Below are 20851 nucleotides of genomic sequence, written 5' to 3' on the forward strand. Positions count from 1 at the left end.
TGTTCCTCTGTGTCTATGTCTGTATAATACAGCAACCTCTTGTTCAGTCCTTCACTAAAAATTCCACAGGCCCAGTCACAGAGCGTTTACAAGCCTCCCACTGGCTCCAGTCACACACTGGTGGGAGCAGGCTTGTGCTTTTGGTAGATGTTGTTTACTTTGAATCAAGGCGCAGTCATGGATTGCACAGGAAGATGCATTAGCTTGTGTTTATGTTTATGTGAGGACTGGTCAGTTGACCCCCTCTGACCTACCCCAGACTGCGTGTTGCAGTGCCGTGTCCCGATGATGCAGCCCGCCTCCTCAATCATCTTCAGGATGGTGCCACCGTGGACATTCCCCACGATGTTGGCATCGTCCGGCCGCATGATCCTGAAGGGTAAGCGGAAACAGATGTCAGGTGGAAAACAGAACCAGATGTGGTTTCAGGAAATGGAGCGCGCCTGCTTGCCCATTCTGTGCCCTCTGTGCCGCGTGGTGAAGGGAGAGATAGAAACAAGGATAGAAACAATCGCTTACACGTTCAACTTCACAGACGCTGATGTGTCATGGTAAATAAAGTCGACGCAGGAGAAAAACCTGTTCATCGGACTCTCTTTAAACAACAAACAACAAACTTGACATGTAACAACAGCACGAGTGTAATGCACTTATTGTATATCAGTTACTCAGTCAACTGTTGGTGGCCTTTGTTAGCCTGGACACAACAAAAAGCATGGAGATACAGTCTCATACACACAAGCAGTGATACTGCAGTCATTTCACTGCTTCCAAGACTTTCCTCAGTCTCACGAGGACACAATTACAGTTATGTGGACATGTGAGCTTCCTCTAAAAGCAGGAATGCCCTTTCATTGCAACACATAGTAGGGAACTGAGCTCAGATGATGAGAACAGATAAGAGCCACTTATCTGACCCTCACATAGTGATAGTCATTTACATATAATATAACAGTCCTTAACATACTCCACATGAGATATACAAAGTATGTGTGTGTGTGTGTGTGTGTGTGTGTGTGTGTGTGTGTAAGAGGAAAAAGAGAGAGAGAGAGAGAATGAGAGAGAGAAAGAGAGTGAGAGTGTGTGTGTGTGTATGAGAGATGGAAAGATGGAGAGAAAGAGAGTGAGAGAGCATGTGTGAGAGAGGGAGAGGGAGAAAGTGTGAGAGAGGGAGAGGGAGAAAGGGAGAGAGAGAGAGAGAGAAGGAGAAAGTGAGAGAGAGAGAGGGAGAAGGAGAAAGTGAGAGAGAGAGAGAGAGAAGAAGAAGAGATGGAGAGAGTGAGTGGCTCTTTACAGTACTACCTGCTGAGCTGGTACTGCGAATTCATTGTTGTCAGGAGGAGATGGGCCTACAGCAGAGCTCTAGAGGAGATGGCACTGAGCGTGTGCGGAGTACGGAGAAGAGCCACAGTGTGTGTGTCTGTATGCTCAGCTCACACTCCTCTCTGTTCATTCATCTCCTGATATCACCCCTCCTCCTCTCTCTCTCTCTCTCTCCCACACACATACACACACACACACACACACACACACACTCCCTGTGACATCATCTCCCTGCCTCAACCGTCAAGTGCACACAGACCGGCAGAGGCTAGAACACGCCCCTCTGACAGCCCACTGTCCTGTCGACCAATGAGAGTTCTCTTCAGCATGTGGCCATTATGGGAAACTCCGGAGACGGAAAAAAGGCAGGAAGTGGTAGTGTGTCTTTCGATTTAGCAGTTAGCCACACACATCCATAACTCATTGGTGAGTTCTGGTGAACTGGAAGTCAAACACAGCATCTAACCCCTGCAGACTGTGATAAGAAACAACTGTCTTGCACTGGGAGAGTGCTTTAGCTTCAAGGGTGACTAAAGAGTTTGTGTTGGTCAACTGACTAAAAACAAGTCTGACCAGAAAACTGAATCATCAGTACATTCTCTCAAAGTCAGACTAGAAGCTGAAGTACAACAATTTCCTGTGTATTAGCCACATTGTGTATTAGTCACAGGATAGTGTTTTATGCAAGTTAATAGAAACAAAACCATATTGATACCGTATTAACTGCCCCCATGTATTAACCTCAAAGTTCAAGAAATTTTGCTAAATCAATGTATGAGCCGCGACTTTTCCTAAAAGTTGGGAAATTACGGTAAACAATACTGAATTGCAAACATCAAAGAAAAATCTAGCCTAGTTTATAGACCTACAGCTTAAAGGACCTACAGCATTATTCTTAGATACATTAGGTCTATATCAGCCTGCCATGGATAGTAATATTACCTTGAAGTGAAACTTTTTCATATTAAGTAGAGTGAGATTTATTAAGTTCAATAGGGGTTTATAATCAGTTGATATATTTTTAACAACATGTGGAAAGTTTCACAATTTCCTTTGACCACTTCCAGTTCTCTCAGTCATTGGTCCTGAAAACAATACCCGAGTCAATACCTGAGTCAACCTGTGCCTAAATTAATTTGTTGAACAATATTAGCAGAGACACACATGTCTTTATATAAGGTCTGACAGTTGATGGTGTATGTCAGAGTGAAAACCGAGAGAGATTTGTCTGTAGACTTGCAAAACAGGGTTGTGTGACACAGATCTGGGGAAGAGCATTTCTGCAGCATTGAAAGTGCCCAAGAGCACGGTTGCTTCCATCATTCTCAAATGGAAAAGTTACTCATGACTTGGTTTTCACTCTGACATACACCATCAACTGTAAGACCGTATACAGACAGATGTGTGCCTCTCCTAATAACGTCCAATGACTTCATTTAGGCACAGGTGGACTCAAGTTGTAGAAGCATCTCAAAGGCCATTGATAGAAGTAAGATGCATGAGCTCAATTGCAAACGTCATAAAAAAAGGGTCTTAATACTTACGTAAATGGATTATGCTTTCAGAAATGTACCTATCTATTTATTTATTCTAAAGAATTTCACCCATTTTAAGATCAGTCTGAAACATAAAATGTGGAAAACTTGAAAAGGGTCTGAAAGCCTTCCGGTTGCACTGTATTTTACGGGCCTTGGTTTGAGGACACATTGATATAGCCCAGGTCTGAAAAAATTCTGAGACAGTGCGGCAAGCAACAACAACCTTATCTGATTTGACACGGAATCACCTTCCAGCATTCCAGATGACACGAGTCAGGTGGATGCTGCTCAGCCACAAGCCCTGTTGACTGGTGCGTGTGCCCCACAACAGATGTGTATCCACAGAGAGATGAGAGCCGAGTTAATCATCTACCTGTAAGACTGGCTCCACGGCTCTCTCTGCCACACAGCCACTATTTTATATCCATCATAAAGAGTCTTTCAGAATGAGTGGACTGAGTAGTGATGCAAGGCAGATTGTCATTCAGCAAACAGCCATGACATTACACTTCTACCTTTCGTTTAGCCTATAGGCTAAATTGCTCAACCTTTCATTTACTGTCCATTTACAGTTGTCCATTTAGCTGAAACTTTTAGCCCAAAGCACCGTATACAGATCATGAGGACAGCCATTAAAGCTACAGTGAGAAAGGGACCTTCCGTACAACAAACACTCCCCACATATTAAGTCCAAGATAATTTGTTTAAGTGACAACATTAAGAAGTATAGAGAGTAATGCGTAGAACAGAGTGCATGGTAAGTCTACGTTTCGCATAGCCTATACTATTTAAACCCAACAGGCACCAGGAGACAACTCAAGACCTTACTGAGATTGTAGATTGGCATGGATCTTCTGCAGAAAGCATTTTGCTTCTCTCAGGAATGGTCTCCTTGGCAGACAAAAAGGGAGCATTATGGCTTGATCTAACAACACCTCTCCTCTGAACGCTCCGCAGCCAGGAAAGACAAAATGACTCAGGACCTCTTTACACTGGGCTTTATCAGGGATGTGTGGTATCCATGCAACGACTCCATCAAGCAACCATCTCACGCTGGAGTGGAGTGACCCACTACTTAACAACAGTTGGACCAGCAGCTAGGAAAGCTTTGGCAATGTACAACATCAGATTGTCATTTGTTAGGCAATACAATAGTTGCAATATTGCAATAGTTGTTAGGCAATACAATAGTTGCAAACCCATTTTAAGAACAGGGATATGCTAATGATTTTAGGCCAAACCGTATCTGATGTAAATAGCATGTGAGTTAATGAGTCACCTGCCTCACCCTAAACCCGGCCTCATAAGTCCACTCCTCTCACTGGCCTTTACTGCCCTGACCAGGCACCTACACCACTAAAAGCTAAAGTCCCACTGTACATCACTGAGGCCAGGCCAAATAGTCTATGTCTAGCTGAGGTGTTGGATGGCCGTTTATAAACAGAGTTCTCTTGATCAGCCGATTAAGAGTAAACTCTTGACCTTAGCCTGAGTAAACAGTGACATAGCATGACTCGCACACAAAAAGGAAAAAAATCAAAGCTAGGCCTAAACCACAACAACCATGGGAGCAAACACAAGTCCCACTGAATCTCAGCTGGTTTAACCTTTAAAAGGGTGGGTTTTGAACATTCTAACCCAAGATTCCATTCCGCAACAATTCAACGTTCTAAAATTCTATGTAGAATTCAATGAACCCAGACATTCTTTAGAATGTTCATTTTCCAACATTCCAAACACACCGGTGTGACGGTAGCCTACACTGAAGTAGGCCATCATGTACAGTGCATTCACCAAAGCTGTACTGAAAGAGCCTGAATCAGTTCATGCCTTGATCACAACAGCCCCTCAGCGATGGCACAAATCAACAAAGAAAAACCTTTCCTACCCAAGCAGCGTGGCCTTTTCACAGAGCAGCTCAACTTCGCAAGGTCCTGTTTGAGAAACATGCCCTGTAAACTAAGTAACTATAAGTTGTTCTGCAACAATAATGCTTTACAAGATTACCAGAATGATTAAATAGTATTACAGTATTATAATACATTCCTATTATTGGAAGCAGGCAGTCTACTTCTGAGGTTCCATGAGGTCACTTTCCGCATAGAAATTCAAGCACATAGATTGTAAATGTAGCATGGTGCTTTATTAACACACCTGAGGAAAGGGACCTGATGAAACCCATGAATTGAACCTTAAATGGTCTATGACTTGAACCTGCCGCTGTCGTAATTCTTGTCTATAAGGACCCGGTTGAGTGTTGCACTTCATGAATAAGCACATTACGATAAAGAAGATACTGTGTGTGTGTGTGTGTGTGTGTGTGTGTGTGTGTGTGTGTGTGTGTGCAACATTTGTATTAAGAGGGAAACAATATATTCAGTGTTTGGCTGAATATGTAGGGGGCAGATAGAAACAGATGCCATTACACAGCCGCTCTGCCGAGAAACAAACGAGCGCACTGAGAACCTTTCGTGCAAGTAGCCTAGGCTGTCTGCGGGTCAGCGTGTGCAATATAGATTATAGCCCGGTAGGGGGAAACCGCTGAAGGCAGGGCAGGAAATCGCTGAGGCAGAGAACCGTGGAAAAAAGCAGTGGTGGTCATTTTCAACGACGATACAGCAAGGCTGATTAAATGATTACCCTCTGTAAAGAATTGCTATTGGAGAGAGTAAACATATCCAGAATACATCGCACAGACAAACACAGGTTCTTTTCGTTAACGCAGCAGCTTTAAGCCGCGTGTAGTTTCATCTCCGATGAGGATGCATACAGTAACGTTAGGCTACATGGAATTAACATGCATGTCTTCCGCTATGATGGCTAACGGCTAATCACGTGTATTTACAACACAATTTGTGTAAATAGAACACAACTTTAGGAGGTTCTCTATCCAAAGTTATTTTGACCCCTGGATGCCCTTGTTTGCTCTCACGCATCGCGATTTACCCGTGCCAGCATCATAGTTGAGGTCATCACATACGACATGCGACATTCACGGTTCCCCATCGAAATGTCGCCTAACCGGCATCCGGTCCTTATCAGGTAGCCTATCAGCCTTTGGATTCCATCTGAAATGTCCTTGAGAGCAAGGCCTGTGTTACCTTACTGTCTTGCTATTGTACAAACTCAAATGTATGTACATAGAGGGGACCAAAGTCCCTATAGTGAAAGCTGCAGATTATCCGATCATTTGGTAACGTTACATGATAAGCTAGCAACCCGATGGCGCGGACATCACACTGAATATTAACTGCCTGGTAGGCTACCTGTGCATAAAATAATCACGAACTGACGTCTTATTCTTACCGGCATATCTGAATAGACGGCGAAGTGGACGATGATTTTGCAGCAGACATGCTGGCCGGTGTATGTGGAGCTGCGGCACGTCTTGGTTAGAGGCTCCCGGTGCAGCTGACACACAGCGGATTGGCTCAGGCGGACGCAGGAGAGCAGCAGTCGGGTTTCCTTGTTGAAGCGAATTGGTTTTTTTTAAGAATGAATCGATTTGGCCCTAAACCTTTGCCTTGCCAACGTAAACAAAACGCGCCGTTCAAAATGGTCAGTCAGTTTATCTTGAATATAAACAGAATGTTGTTTAAAGTGTGTTCTTAACGCAGGCGACCAGAATCATCCCAGTATAACTTTTAATCTATACTGTCACGTGAGACATTTTAAATAACCCCAAATATTCGATGGAATAGGCTCAGTGACTCAGTGAGTGCGTTTACATGGACATTAATATTCCGATATTAACCTGGTTAAGACCATATTCAGAATAAGATACTCCCATGTAAACATCATTTTCCGATTGCCTTAACCAGAATAAGGTCATTTTCGGAATAAGCATAACCGGAATGAAATAGGTGGAGTATTCCGATCATATTCTGGTTATTTAGGTGCACTCTAGTCATGTAAACACCTTATTCGGAATAATGACGTTCTATTGGAATATGCACGGTATTTCGCGACAATTAAACACAGCATTATGGCAAATAACAACAATCTGTTTGACGGCCCATGGTATTTTTCTGTCGCGACAGTAAAAGAAACGAAATAGAACTTCTGCCGGCAAACTTTTCAAAGTTATTTATAAGCGGAGCCTCAGAAAAGATGTCGAGAATGAAGAAGAAGGTAGGCTACACTTTGAAGCGAGGAAGAAATACGTTAGACGGCATTAGATAGGCCTACAGTAGGCTATGTGGCAGCATAGCTAGTGATAAAGTTACTATGGAAACATTCAGGGAAGGCACGTTAGAACTTTCATTAATCAGAGTATGCTGCGTGTCATGTAAACGGGAATATGAACGGAGTATTCTTTTAATAACTCATGTAAACACCTTATCCTGAATATTGTCAATATTCAGAATAAGGTCCATATTCGGAATATTAATGTCCATGTAAACGCACTCAGTGTCGCCGCATGGGTTTTATAGCCTGCAATAGGTAGCCTAGCCCAGTCTTGACATTTGCTATGACTCTATGCGCGCTATCTACATTTTACCAAGAGGCGTGTCTACTCTACACAATGAACATTTTAAACAGTGGACATCCAAAGGGGTCTGAAATATCACACTGCACCTTAGCCTATGTTTTTATAACCTTTTTAACGAAAAGCTTGGGGAGTAACATACAAATATAGGCTTATATGTCACATATGTCACATCACATTGCCTACAATTGCTACAACTTTAAAGTGCTCAAAAATGAAAAGTTTTATATGATTTTATATTAGTAGAGTCATCAAGTCATGCTGAGCAACCCTCAATACTGGAGTTGACCTGCAGAGGGAGACAAAGACCTGATAACTGATTGACTCTCCGGACGCTTTTGCGCGTAATTCCAGCTGTTCAACCCAAGCGTGACTCCAGACAATGACGGTACATAACGGTTTTTGTGGGGAATTAGATGCTCAATAGCTTCGACAAAAATAGGACACCCCGAAAGAAATCACAATGACATGGTTACACCTATAATCCCGATGACTGAAATAGGCCATCTTACACTGTCATAACGCATGCAAGCAGGTTAGAAAGAAGGTCGGAAGACAGAAGTGTGTTGCCCATAAATTTTATTAAAATTCATATCAGCATAACAATAAATGCCGAAACAACACGTTTCACTCTCATAAAGGAGAATTTAGATTTTGTAACACAATGTGCTTACATATTACTCTGCACAGACCCAGAATACTGAGGTCCATCGTGCAAATATAAAACATTGAACAACCCCTGGGGTTTTACATTGGCGTTTTCTACAGCCACTTATCATTTAACCCCCAAGGAGGACTAAATATTCGTTTGTAGAAATAAGAAATAACCTTAAAGGTATTAAGTACAATATTGGTTTAGAACCAGCCCGATTACAACGCAATTGGTAGAGGCTAAGTTACACGAGTATATAATACTGATCCCAAACTATGGGCTTATCACGATGAATTCCAGTTCATCAGTAACGTTCAAAGGGACAACACAAAGTGTCTATCCATATAAATATGTGCAAACTATTTACATATTTTACAAAAGGGATCGCTCTCCCGTTTCGTTTTCTACCAAGGTCTCCACATGCAGGCATTGGCTGGCTGCTGTGCAGGCTGTGGTCGACTGGGGATGGGAGCGATGATGACTTGGATGTCGCCGGTCGGGACTGATGGCTTGTTGCTCAGTCTCTGCTGAATTTGCGGGAGCATCCTTGAGCTCTGGGGACAACAGTTCTGACAGGCTGCAACAGGCACAGATTGCCTGATGAAGTTGTTGACCCGCTGGCTGGCCTCTTTGTCCAGGTTTGCTTTGGGGATCAGCGTGGAAACGCGCTGGAGGCACGCTTTGTAGCCTTCATTGAAGCTCTCAGTCTGATCTAAAATAGAAATGAGAATTTCATTAATTAAGATGTTCTGTTTGTTTGAGTTAGAGTGAAGTTGTAAAAGCATTTGATGAGACATAGAAGGAGACATAGAACGACATTTACCTTTAGGTGAAGAGGCTGGGATTTCCTTGAGGAATCTCACGGTCATCTCCAAGATATCGGCTTTTTCGAGCTTGGAGTAGCGACAATTCTGAAATTCAAAATGAATCATAGATTAGACCACCATTCTTTGAATGCTTATTTTCACAATCTGATGCAGTTCATAACTGATTTGCACTAACACATTTCAGGTTACACTTACGTCTTTTCCTGTTAGGGGAAGAATCAGCGCCTTCAGTTGGTTTAGGCTGTCATTGATGCGAGCGCGCCTTCTCTTTTCCATCAACGGTTTCAGCGTCTACAAAGAAAACAAGAACAACGTTTAGGTCAACATGCTACAAACCACAGACATACAACGCAGAAGTCTGGATAAATTAGACTGGTCCTTCAAGGCTCTTCACGATTCTCACCTTTCGCAATTCAAGTGCTTCTTTCCTCATGGCCACTGTTTGTCTCGGAGAATGAGACGGGGCCGTTTCGGAGGTCGTGCTTGGAGTCATTATGAGATCTAGAGAGTATGAGGAGAGATGTGCTACCAAGGTTCAAGGGAGCTGAAGTGTCCTCTCTGTTGCTGGAGCGCGCCTTATATCTTGGTCCTGTGCGTCATGGTGACGCCCCCCACGCGCCCGGGTAAGCGTTTGGAGTGAGGAACTGAGGTGTCCACAACAATAGACAGCGTTCCAAAGATGATAACCATCTGTTAATGAGTTACCCTAGTACCCTATAGTGACTAGACTAATAATTTTTGGTATTTAAACTTTGACAAACAAATATTTAATCTGAAATGGTTATGTCTCCACCATGCACCAGAGCACGATAACCAAACTTTGCAACTGAAATTACGACTAATTCGAATCTATAACCGTTTTTTAAGGACAATAGTCCAAAAAAGTATTTATTACGTTTATTAAAATGTATAAATATATTTAAAGACATGTCCCTATCCAACACATGTACGTGCGCAATAGCGCATAATGCTTTGTGCGCATTAATTTACTACAACGTTCCAAAACATTATGGTTTGTTTTCTAGTTTTGTTTGTTTTTATGTTGATATAAAATACAATATCTTCAATCCCTTGTTGGGACCTAAAGATTGGGGGTGGGGGTAGTTTCAATGTTTGGGATAGGTGGAGCTTATAGATTGTTTGGGAATAACCATGTATAATTTAACTCAGGAGACAGATCCCCAAGCCACGCTACATTTCATCAAACATCTGCCTGTAATTTCTGATCAACAACAGCACCCTCACACAGCACCCTCGTGTCGTCAGCCCTTCACCTGTGGCGTAAAGATTGGACCATGGTGGGGGTGGAGGCGCGGCCAAAGTTTGGCTTGGGTCAAACTCCTTTCAGGCATGTAACCATGGCAACAAATTTGTCAAATCTCTACCCCCTCAGGCTTTGCAATCAAATATAGTGTTTTACTGTTTCGCTGAAAGCGTTTAAAGGCGGGATTTTTTTGTTTGTTTGTTTGTTTTGTGGCATTACCTTCAATTTGACTGCGTCTCGGCTGTGTGCGTAAACGTTTAAAACATGAACCTTAGCAGTTGTGAAACACATTTGAATCCGACTTTTGTTTGACTCTTGGTTCCCAGTTTTACTCGCATCTAAATTATGTGACAGGCTTGTCGTTGCCTCCCTATGGGACACACGCGACCCGCACGCGCCATGGGGAACGGGGCCAGATGGGCGCGTCTGTTAGCCCACACCTTCTACAACTCCACCCCTCCCTTTCCATATCTCATCCCGTCGTTTGCTCTCCTCTCCTCTTTCTCTATACAGCAGGTTTTCGAAAACATAATGCCAATACGTATTTAGCGTCAGCATCGTCCTTGTTTGCGTCCAGCGGCAGCCGATGGCCTTTGGTCGCTTCTGAATAATACAAAAGAGTGCCCCTTAGTTTGTTTTGACGCGTATCATTGGCTTAGAACTTTGGCTTGCCTCGTTTTACGTCAGCAGTTTGGGGTATGTTGCTTTAGAGATGCTATGTATATGTTTATACTCTGGCCATATGTTGTGTGAATACAGACCAACAACAACAACAACACCAGCAAAGCAACAAAAAACAGCTATCCATTCCCCCAATCACAATTTCACTAATATACGCGCCAGAATTCATGTATTTTAATTATTTAATATTTAGATGTTTAATTGATTCAATGAACAAATGTGTTCTTCTTCTGTGTACATCTTAGTAGATTGTGATCATGACGATGGAACTGACCGACCACAAGCGAGCGCTGTGTGACACTGGAACAAAGCAAGGGCGCGGTAACTGATACGTGCCCAGCACGCGCCCCGCGAGTCCCCAAGGGCCATATTAAACTATGCTATGCGTCCATTGCAGACCGTATTGGAGGTCTAGAATCAGGAACATTTTTGCAACGCGTACGGTTAGACTCCCCTTTGTCCTAAAAAACATATTTAGCGTGGGGTTCCCATCTGTGGCAGACCATTACAGCACAGAAACCCTTTGTCTAACTTCTCAGTGCGTGGGAATAGACACTATGCTGGGGTTATGTATGTTGTTGATCAGAATTTTTTGTTTAGCAGTGAGCTCTATTTGTTTTCCTAATTCAAATATTTTTTAATTCCTCATTCAATTGAACAATACCCCATCACCAACTTATTTCCTGAAATGCGTTTCTTTTTGCATAATGTTTTTTCTGTTAACAACCACGTGCACTCATTTAAACACTTTGCTAATTGTGTTTTTTGTTAGACATTTGCTATTGTTTATTGACAAAAGTGCACATAAGCATTCATTTTGAAATACTATAGATGAGGTAGGCCTACTATAAGGTTGCGCAACTGATGGTGTAGTCACCAACGAAAAATAACCCAAAATTGAATGTTCGATGTCTATAAACTACAAAATAGCTAGGAATTGCAAACATATCATTCCTGCTGCCAGTTGCCTGCTGGAGTCTATCGCCCTTATTAAGATAGAAGCGATCCCCTTTAATAACAAGATGAATGTCAAGAAATCAATCTAGTGTAGGCTACTGAAACTATTTGGACCTTTATTCTTGCAGGGAACGAATATCATAGCTGAAGCAGATGGTTATATATAGCATATTTGTTTTGATACATGAACTATTTTACACTTACAATAATGATCATTTGTAAATCAAAGGGTAAAGTGGATTACATTCATTGTTTGGGATAAACCATGCATCAACAGAGATCAAAGCCTGACTGCAAATGCGTCTGTTCTCGCAACAGGTGTTTCAGTTCGAGGACATTTGTATCGTTCCTTCAAATGATCCAATATATTTTACGCACAGCTATTTCTGTATTTACAATTACTTAACTTTAGCTGTGTGTATGTTCTACTACTACTGTACTAAGTTTAGGTGTGGTATGTTTTGACACGCGGCGGTGTTGCTTTGAGCATCACTTTGATTCAAACGAGTTTCTACGTCTTTAATACGCAGTTCACTTATTGTGACTTTGCATGTATTTGATCTTCAAAGAACTGCCTTGCGCAATCCACAAAGTTTGGGGTCCCAATCAACAAACAAACAATGAATGAAAGCAATTTCAAGATCAAGTGGATTAATAGATAATTCTCATTTCACACATCATATCAAAGAGTCAAAGACCAATATCGAGAGACAGGCGTTGGGTTCGCGTTTGTTGAATTTCGTTCTATTTGGATGCATGAACACACCCTTCTCCAAAGTGAAAATATGAACTTCCCAAAAAGTCTCGATGCAAGCAGTTGAGATCAAACTATGGATGACTTGCAAACTACTGTCGAGATGTTATGTTTAGGTATACATTTTGAAAAGATCATTGTCCAACAGCATAGTTTCATGTTGCAACATCACAAACTCTGTATATAGCCTATTGTAAATGTTTTCCTTACAGCTATGTCTAGAATTAAATGAAGATTTAGGCACTATTAGCCATTTCCATGGATCATACATAGCATTTTTTTTGTTTGTTTTGGTATCACACACTTATTTACACAATGTAAGCTTATAGTCAGTGTAGTTGAAGTGATGTGTGCATGGTGTTGGTCAATATTGTGTTGTATCACATTTATGTGTACAGAAGCAAGCAAGCTGCATGATATTTAGCAGCTTCACTGACAACAAATTGCTGCATTTGTTCAAGAACATGGATATAAGTGGCATGGTGGAAAGTCCATGATGCTGCCACAATGCACACTCCCTCACACCTGACAGGCTTAATGTAGGTGCTGTTCATTAAATACTGTGAAATGTGGACAGTGTATCAATGTAACTACAACGACACTATTCTAATCCTACCTGTATTCCATCAAAGCATTAAACTACAGTATAGTTGGAGATGTAGCAGTATGCTATAGATGTATGAATGCATTTCAGTTTATCAGGGAGGTGGGTTATATCCTGTTCAATAAGCTAGGCTGCAAAACTAAATGCATATCCTTGGCAAGCTTCCAAAAAAAGCAAGAGCTTGTCCACTCAGGAGCAAAGAGGAGCTCCAACAACTGCTTAAATTAAAGCTAAAACATCTCTGAGATACTTTCACAAGCTTAAATTATGTTTGCTTAAACCTTCTGTGAAATGTGTGATGAAGACACACATTTATTATTGATCCACCAAATCGTATCGTAATACAGTATGTCAGTATGTCAACAACACATCCTAGCAGCTCCAAGATAACTGTGTCTTAATGCTCCCTTCTCAACTGTTTGAATATTTTTGCCCTATACCTGTGTTCAGTTTATTATAAAGTGAAACTCTCAGCTGTTGCTTGTGGTGTGTTAACTTATTACATATGAGAAGGCATTGCACTTCCAAACACTTAGTCGACAAGGACACAAAGTGAGCTCACTGAAGACTGTAGTGGCCCTGGCGTGTGATCCTCAGAGACTGTTTTTTATTGAAGTCATATATGAGTATGACTAGAATTCAACTGTATTCTAGGGCCTGAAAGACATTGTTGAAATTAATCTGGTAACACTTTTTTATGAATCCAGTATTCATAATACAATATAGATACATAATGGGTTATAAACCATTCATAAAGCATTTCACCAAACAGACTTTATATACAGCCTTCTATGGTTTCAGGCAAGTGCTCCTGATAGATGTGCCTTGTTTATATTTCTCCATTTCCATCTAGTGCTCAACTAATTAAGAGTTGCGGGCCCTTCGTCCATAATATGTAAAGTAAGATGTTGACATAATAGCTATTTAAATGCTATAAGGTACCATCACAGACAATTAGTGAAGAGGTATGGTTTATATATAATTGTTATATTTAGTTATTGTCCCACTAGGGGAAATTTGGTTGGCATCAGTTGTTAAAAATAACACACATAAGACACAAGTACAAATGTAGTGAATATGTTTGGGTGGCACTTAAGTGTCATGAATGATTTTGTGTTGGTTAAGTGTAGTAATTGCACTAGGGACAAAAGAAAACTTATCTATTGCACCTTGCCCTTGGTAGCCTATACCTCTGTCCAGATGGGAGAAGAACAAATTCATTTAATAGAGGATGATCATTGCATGATAAAATACACCTTGCCTATATAAGGGTATGGTGAATTAACAGAGTTTGCTATAAAGCTTCATTTCAAAGATTGACGAGATCAAAGAAACGTTATAATGCGTTGTGACAAAAGCTGGAAAGGAAATGTATGAACAGTTTATAACTCTATGAATGTAGTTTTATGTGTTTTTGAATATATGTTCATATAAAGTGTTACCCAAAACCTCTTAAGTATGACAAATTAATCATCAAAGTTTGGCAGATATATCAAGAGACACTGACCGAATCCATTTGGCTGACTGAATTGATCAAGATATCTGCCTTTTTGGACTCCTTCTCTAGGGCTATACACCCTGTAGTGGCCAGTGACATGTGGGGGATGGGGAGGGAGAGAGATCGGCCAGGGAGCGCAGTAGCCTCTTTTCCCTCTCTCTTCTCTTCTCTCCTCTCAGTGTTGGGGGTGGGGAAGCTGTTCGAGGAGGTGATGGGTGTGTGTGTGTCGTGTGTGTGTGTGTGTGTGTGTGTGTGGAGGGGGGGGGGGGCAGCTTCTTTGTTGTCTTGTTTTATTCGGCTGAAAGCCAGGGTTTCTGTCTGGACTCTCTTGGCCTCTTGCTTTCACCCGGCGTACAATGCAGCCTTTCACTTTGCTCTTTCACTGTTTCAACGTCAGTTTCACCGGACTTGTTCCCATTGTCGCACCATTCACTGGTGCCCAGGTTTGGTAAATAGAGGACATAGCGTGGTTCTGATCCTTAACAGCTCAACTACTGGGCTTTATAAAACTGGTAAATTGGGCAAAGAAAGAAATGTCTGTATATACTCTGTATAAATCTCTGTATATACTCTTTTCAGTTCTGAAAACTGCATGAGGTTCCTTTTTTTGGGGGGATAAATGACCAGCATGATGGAAAAGATAAATTGATAAACTGACACAAAATCAAATAGCGTATCACTACAGATATCCAGCTTTGAGCCGTCCATAATCCTAATATTCCACAGCAGTGTTTAGTGTTGATTCCGGTTTAGATTTAGGAAGGCCATATGGAAGATGCTTACATGGTCTTCTCCAGGAGTCAACTTTTAAACAGAACTTAGGACCAAGTTATCATAGCTTAGTTTATTATATGATTGTTTATATGATATGATTATGATCAGTGAAGGAACATCCAAGCATTTTTAAATGTTCCGGGACGTGTTGTGTGAGTCTAAAGTCTTTTGATATTTTTGATTCCAAAATGATCTACTTTGACAGTATATCATGCATAGTGAATTCACCGTTGCTATTCTGATCAACCTCTTAAGGATCATCGTGTGATCATAGTGCTTGGCAGGACTGGAGCGACTCTGATATGTATGCTCGCTATAAAGTTGTTCACCTGCAGTCACTTAAATGCATCGGAAGGATTGGATTTCTGGGAAAAAAAATAATGCCAACACACCTTAGCATATTCTTAGGTACGCCTGCTCATTACTGTTACATATAAATGATCAACCAATAAAATGGCAGACACTTAATGCATTTAGGCATGTAGAGATGGCCTAGAATGATCTGCTCAAGGTCAAACCAAGCATCAAAATGAGGAAGAAAGTCAAACCTTGAAGCAGATGGGCGACGGCAGCAAGAAAACCACACCGGGAATACAAGATTGGAAAAATGTTGCCTGGTCTTATGATTCTCGATTTACGCTCCGACTTTCGGATGGAAGGGTCTGAATGTGGCCTAAACAACATGAAATCATGGATCCATTCTGTCTTGTAACATCGTTGTAATGGTGTGGGGAGGTCTTTTGGCACACTTATGGCAGTTGAGTGTTGTTTAAATGCCAAAGCCTGAGTATTGTTGCTGAGCATGTCCATCCCTTTATGGGATCATCCAGTGTACCCATCTTCTGACGACTACTTCCAGGAGATAGTAGGATAATGCACCAATTCACAAAGCTTGAATCATCTCAAAATGGTTTCTTAAACATAACAATGAGTTCACTGTACTCAAATCACCTCTACAATAGCCATATAAATCCAACAGAGCAGCTTTGCGAGAATGTAGAACAAGAGATTCACATCATGGATTTGAAGCCTGTGTGATCCTATCATGTCAATATAAGCCAAAATCTCTGAGGAATGTTTCCAGGACATTGTTGAATCTATGCCACAAAGAAATAAGGCCAGCCAGTTACTAAGGCGTACCTAATAAAATGTACTGTGAGCGTATATGCTTGTCCATCCACAAACAGGGAAAACTGCAAAAATTGGGACTTGAAAAGGGGCTCCAGAATGTAAAATTTGAAAACACAACCCTTATATTGCCCTGGGCCAAATGATGACATCATTTATCTTGTATCAGTGTGTCATGCTTAGACACTTAACGTTGTCTAATTGTCGACTAAGTTGTAGCATGGTTATGCAAGATAAAGAACTTTTTTTACGCTTTTCGGTGGATTCAGAACTTTTCCTCCCGTTGTTGTCGTGTGCCCAGCCCCAGACACTGAGGCCAATGAAGGTTAACCTGGACATGTCATAGGTTACTGAGCCTAATTGCCGCCTCATTTTAGTGGTGATTAGTGGACAGGGCTTCCTCAGTAAATGGGATGACCGGGGACATGGAGACCTCTGCTACAATTGTGTCTCATTACCCTCCCAGTCCTGACACCATGAGCGCTGAATGAGTGGTGGCTGGACAGGGTGTTTGGGCCGATTGTGTGTGTGTTCTTTGGGGTAGTGTTTTTGTCAACCCATGGCATAAAGACACATAGCCTATATACTGCGGTTAATGTTTATTCATTTGGCCCTGGCACCTGCTTGACTGTGCTGTTTGCTATTGATCACTGTTATGGGTCTAAATTTGCTTTCAGTGTTTGGTTTGCTTTAGCCATGGGCCCTGGCGAGATCATCTTCTTTCTATATGAAAGCTTCTCACAATGAGAATCGATTTGCAAATGTTTACCCTGCCTCATGCTTTCGGAAGCCTTAACCACTGAACATTGTTAATGAATGGTTAATTGAACGTTTTATTGAACAAAGATTTAACTGCTGAATACAAATTAATGAAATGTCCCTTTCAGGACCAAACAGTGATGTGACAGAGTTAAGAATGTCTAACATCCCAAAAGGGAAAGGTGTATTCCATACATTTTCCATAGATTTACTCAGTGAAAATAAACATATTCATTCATGTTCATAGTTCATTGTACATGCCCTAAGCATTAGTTTGAATTTATTCAAGAATGAAACTTGTGACTTAAAGCCCAAGTCTTTGTGTCCCAGGACATGGACGTTTGGAGAACATATTTTAATAGTGTACTAATCAAGGACGTGAGGTGCATATTTGTATGTAGGAGTGTAGTGGTGAAATTAGAGGAATTCTATGAATACTATGAATTCTGTGATCACGGTAGACAGTGCCATGCAGTCTCGGATTTGTTTTATTTATTTATTTATTTTTTTAAAGGGCACTCAGAACATGTTTGATGATGTTGGAGGTTATTGTCCAGTGTTTGTAACAATACCATGGTGTTAAATGGTTCCTCGAGTGTTGATGAGTGTACATATTATGAATGTGGATAATACAGTGCATATTAAAAGTTGCAATTGGCGAGTAAACTGTTTTGAGGGGTGGATAAACTGTAATACGCAGTGGATAAACCTGTTTCTGAAATGTCAAATAAACATTATTTCAGTTTTGTCTGAAATAAACAGCATCTACTTGTGTTTAGCCTCCACCACAACCCTGTTTGTATGTGCAGTGCATACAAAAGGTCACTGTTTTCATACCGGAGGTCTATCTGTAACACAAGGAACATCTTAATACTCAGCTGCTGATAGAAGGAGCCAGTTTGCAAAAAATCACATACAGGATTTTTGGCTTTGTGGAAACTGGCATGCCACCTATGAGGTAACACCGTCTGTCCTCCTGCGGCTGCTGATCATCAAAGAGCTTTGCACAAATCTGGATTGTGTATTGTGTTTTAGCTTGATGATCAAGGATCACTGAATATGTCTTTTATCTTAGACTAGTTGCTAACTGGACGCTAATGAAGTTCACCCACGCTTAAATCATGGCTGTGTAGACTTTTTTTTATTTTATTCTGGCCAGTAAGGAATTCACTTGATTGAAAGTATATTAGTTTTTCTTTTGATATGCAATGATCTATTCGTGTGTATTTTTCACAATGGTTATTGTAAAAGAAAAAAAACCTCTGATCCAACAACAAACAAAAAGCCAACATCTAAGTGCGTGTAATTGAACATACATACATCCGTGCTGTGTTACCTGGGTACTGTGGATCACACTTCAGACTGTTAAATATGGTGGGCCCTAATTTCAGTGCTGCACAATGTGCAAACTCAGTGCAAAATACTGACTGCATGAACTGTGGTGTCATGTGATGTGTGGGAGTACTGAGCTGTTCCACCAGTCTTTGTGCATATAGGATCTTGCTCATGGTACGTTTTAAACTATGCTCTTCGCCTGACATTTGAATTAGGCCAGTATGTTCAGTATACCACAGAGCAAGTTTCAGTGGGTTCACTTTACAACTGCTTGTGCTTATAAGGAGTAGTTCACTAAAGAGGACTCCGCATTATTGCTTTTATAGTGAGATAAGCACAACACAAGTATTGTTTCCATGACTCTTTGATGGTGTTATTTTGCTATTTGTTCAGGACTGTGCTGCAGAATGGAATTCATATTCAAGAATTCCACACTTGACAAGCAAATGTACCAGCAAGTCAGGCAAAATACACCTCTAACTCTTGCTATGAAATGCCAGAATCGTAAGGCTGCATTTCAATTTTGAGTGTTAGGCCTAATATTTTTCGGTTCATGGTAATATTGGTCGTTAAACTCTCAGATGTAGCTGTCCAGACAGTTAAACTTCAACAATTAGACGATTGGTTAAGCATACAATAGACTGGCAGTGTTCCTTTGTCTCTTTGTGTGCAGTTCCCTCTCTTTTATGCAAAAACCCCACTAGGCCTATATGTGAAAGATGGGTCAGAGAATATTCTGACCGTTAAAACCTCTGGAAAACTTGACTTGATCACACCATTTCTACATTCAAAAATTAATGCCACATGTACCAACAAGTTTTCAAATCAAAATGTTTTATTGAGTCATTTAGTTTCTCAACATATTGCGATTTGACATTTACAAAAACAGTTTCAGTGTAGCATTATTGCTTTAACACACAGTGTTTACATGCTTCGTCTTTGCACAGACCAAATATACTTAAGTCAAACGTGCAAACCTCATAAAAAAAAACATTATAACCCGTGGGGTTTACAATTGTGTTGTGTTCAACCCATTTTCTTTGAAACCCCAAAGAGGATTGCATTAACGTTCACAAACGGAACAGGCATTGATCTGTGCATTTGGCTAGAATCTGTAAGTATAAGTACAGTAATCTGTATGCCAAAAATATTGCGAAACACGTATTTTTACAGTTAATCTCTACAGCAGGCGTCTTTTAAGACATTGCAATCGTGTGTGTCCACGAAAAATAAATATAACATTTAACAACATGTCAAATACACCTATGTACAAAATAAATACAGAGTCTTCTCCTAGCTGCCTCTACCAAGGTCTCCACATGTTGGCAGCAATTGCCTGTTGCGCAGGCTGTGCGCAGTTGGCGAGGGGAGCGACAATGTTGCTGGTCTGGCTCTGAGCTAGTTTCGCTGCAGACTTGATGCTCTGAATTTTCTCTTGGATTTGTGGTAGCATCTTGGAGGTCTGTCCGCAACAGTTTTGACACGTTGGGGCCACTGCGGGCATGGACTTGTTGATGAAGTCGTTCACCCGATGGCAGGCGTCTTTATCGAGACTGGTTTGAGGGAGCAGCGTTGAGACGCGCTGGAGACAAGCTTTGTAGCCATCTTTGTAACTGTCAGTTGAACCTATCGAAAAAATAATAAGAATCATTAGTACCACAATTCCAGTTAAATCACGATAAATGTTTAAGAAAATACAGGACAATTTATGTTTAAATCATATGTGAAATGAACATACCTTTGACAGGAGAGGAGGGAAGATCACTGAGGAATCTAACGGTCATTTCAAGGATGTCAGCTTTTTCCAATTTGGAGTAGCGGCAATTCTGAAAAAATAGAAAAGCACAAAACATTAGTTTCTGACTTTCCGGAAAGCATGACATTTCCCATTCAGTATTTAAGTATTCAGCATTTAAGATTAAAACGGATTCTCATAAATACTTACATCTTTGCCAACGAGCGGGAGAATGAGAGTCTTCAAGTGATTCAGGCTGTCATTGATGCGTGCGCGCCTCTTTTTCTCCATCAGAGGTTTGAGAGTTCTTCTCATTTCACTGGCCTCTTTGCGCTGGGCCACGGTCGAGCCGGAGCCGAACGTTTGGGCAGCTTCGATAATCATGTTGGGAGCCATGGTCTTTCTTTAGAGATCGTGTGCTCAGTTAGAGAGTCAGAGCTGGAATGAAGCTGAGGGGCAAGGCTGCGCTCTTTATAGTGGACCGTGGCGTGGAGGGAGGGTCCAAGGTCTATTGTGTTCCACTTTCGACGCAC

The 20851-nt window shown here is 41.2% G+C and overlaps 3 protein-coding genes across 5 annotated transcripts in view; all 3 read right to left on the reverse strand.

Moving 5' to 3' along the window:
- The window catches only part of acot7 (acyl-CoA thioesterase 7), an 89611-nt gene extending 83168 nt beyond the window's left edge, over positions 1–6443 (reverse strand). Inside the window, exons 1-2 of one of the 3 annotated variants that reach the window (XM_062541336.1) lie at positions 6168–6443; positions 255–372 (exon numbers count right to left, since the gene is read on the reverse strand). In XM_062541336.1, the coding sequence (XP_062397320.1) occupies positions 255–372; positions 6168–6217 (168 nt within the window). In that variant the 5' untranslated portion in view covers positions 6218–6443. Of the gene's footprint in view, positions 1–254; positions 373–1302; positions 1462–6167 lie in introns of those variants that run through there. The other 2 variants (XM_062541337.1, XM_062541338.1) reach the window with 2 other exon arrangements.
- A 1963-nt stretch (positions 6444–8406) lies between these two features.
- On the reverse strand, positions 8407–9322 carry LOC134088088 (transcription factor HES-2-like). The gene is made up of 4 exons (XM_062542018.1): positions 9233–9322; positions 9025–9120; positions 8826–8913; positions 8407–8714 (listed from the first exon to the last, which is right to left on the reverse strand). Exons 1-4 carry the CDS (start codon positions 9320–9322, stop codon positions 8407–8409), a joined length of 582 nt encoding a protein of 193 aa, XP_062398002.1.
- Positions 9323–19886: 10564 nt separating this feature from the next.
- Positions 19887–20714, reverse strand: LOC134088089 (transcription factor HES-2-like). Its single transcript, XM_062542019.1, has 3 exons — positions 20529–20714; positions 20322–20409; positions 19887–20209 (listed from the first exon to the last, which is right to left on the reverse strand). The coding sequence occupies exons 1-3, from the start codon at positions 20712–20714 to the stop codon at positions 19887–19889; spliced, it is 597 nt and encodes a 198-aa protein (XP_062398003.1).
- Between the last annotated feature and the right edge of the window lie 137 nt (positions 20715–20851).

The sequence above is a fragment of the Sardina pilchardus genome, chromosome 7, assembly GCF_963854185.1.
Source record: "Sardina pilchardus chromosome 7, fSarPil1.1, whole genome shotgun sequence".
Classification (NCBI taxonomy): Eukaryota; Metazoa; Chordata; class Actinopteri; order Clupeiformes; family Clupeidae; genus Sardina; species Sardina pilchardus.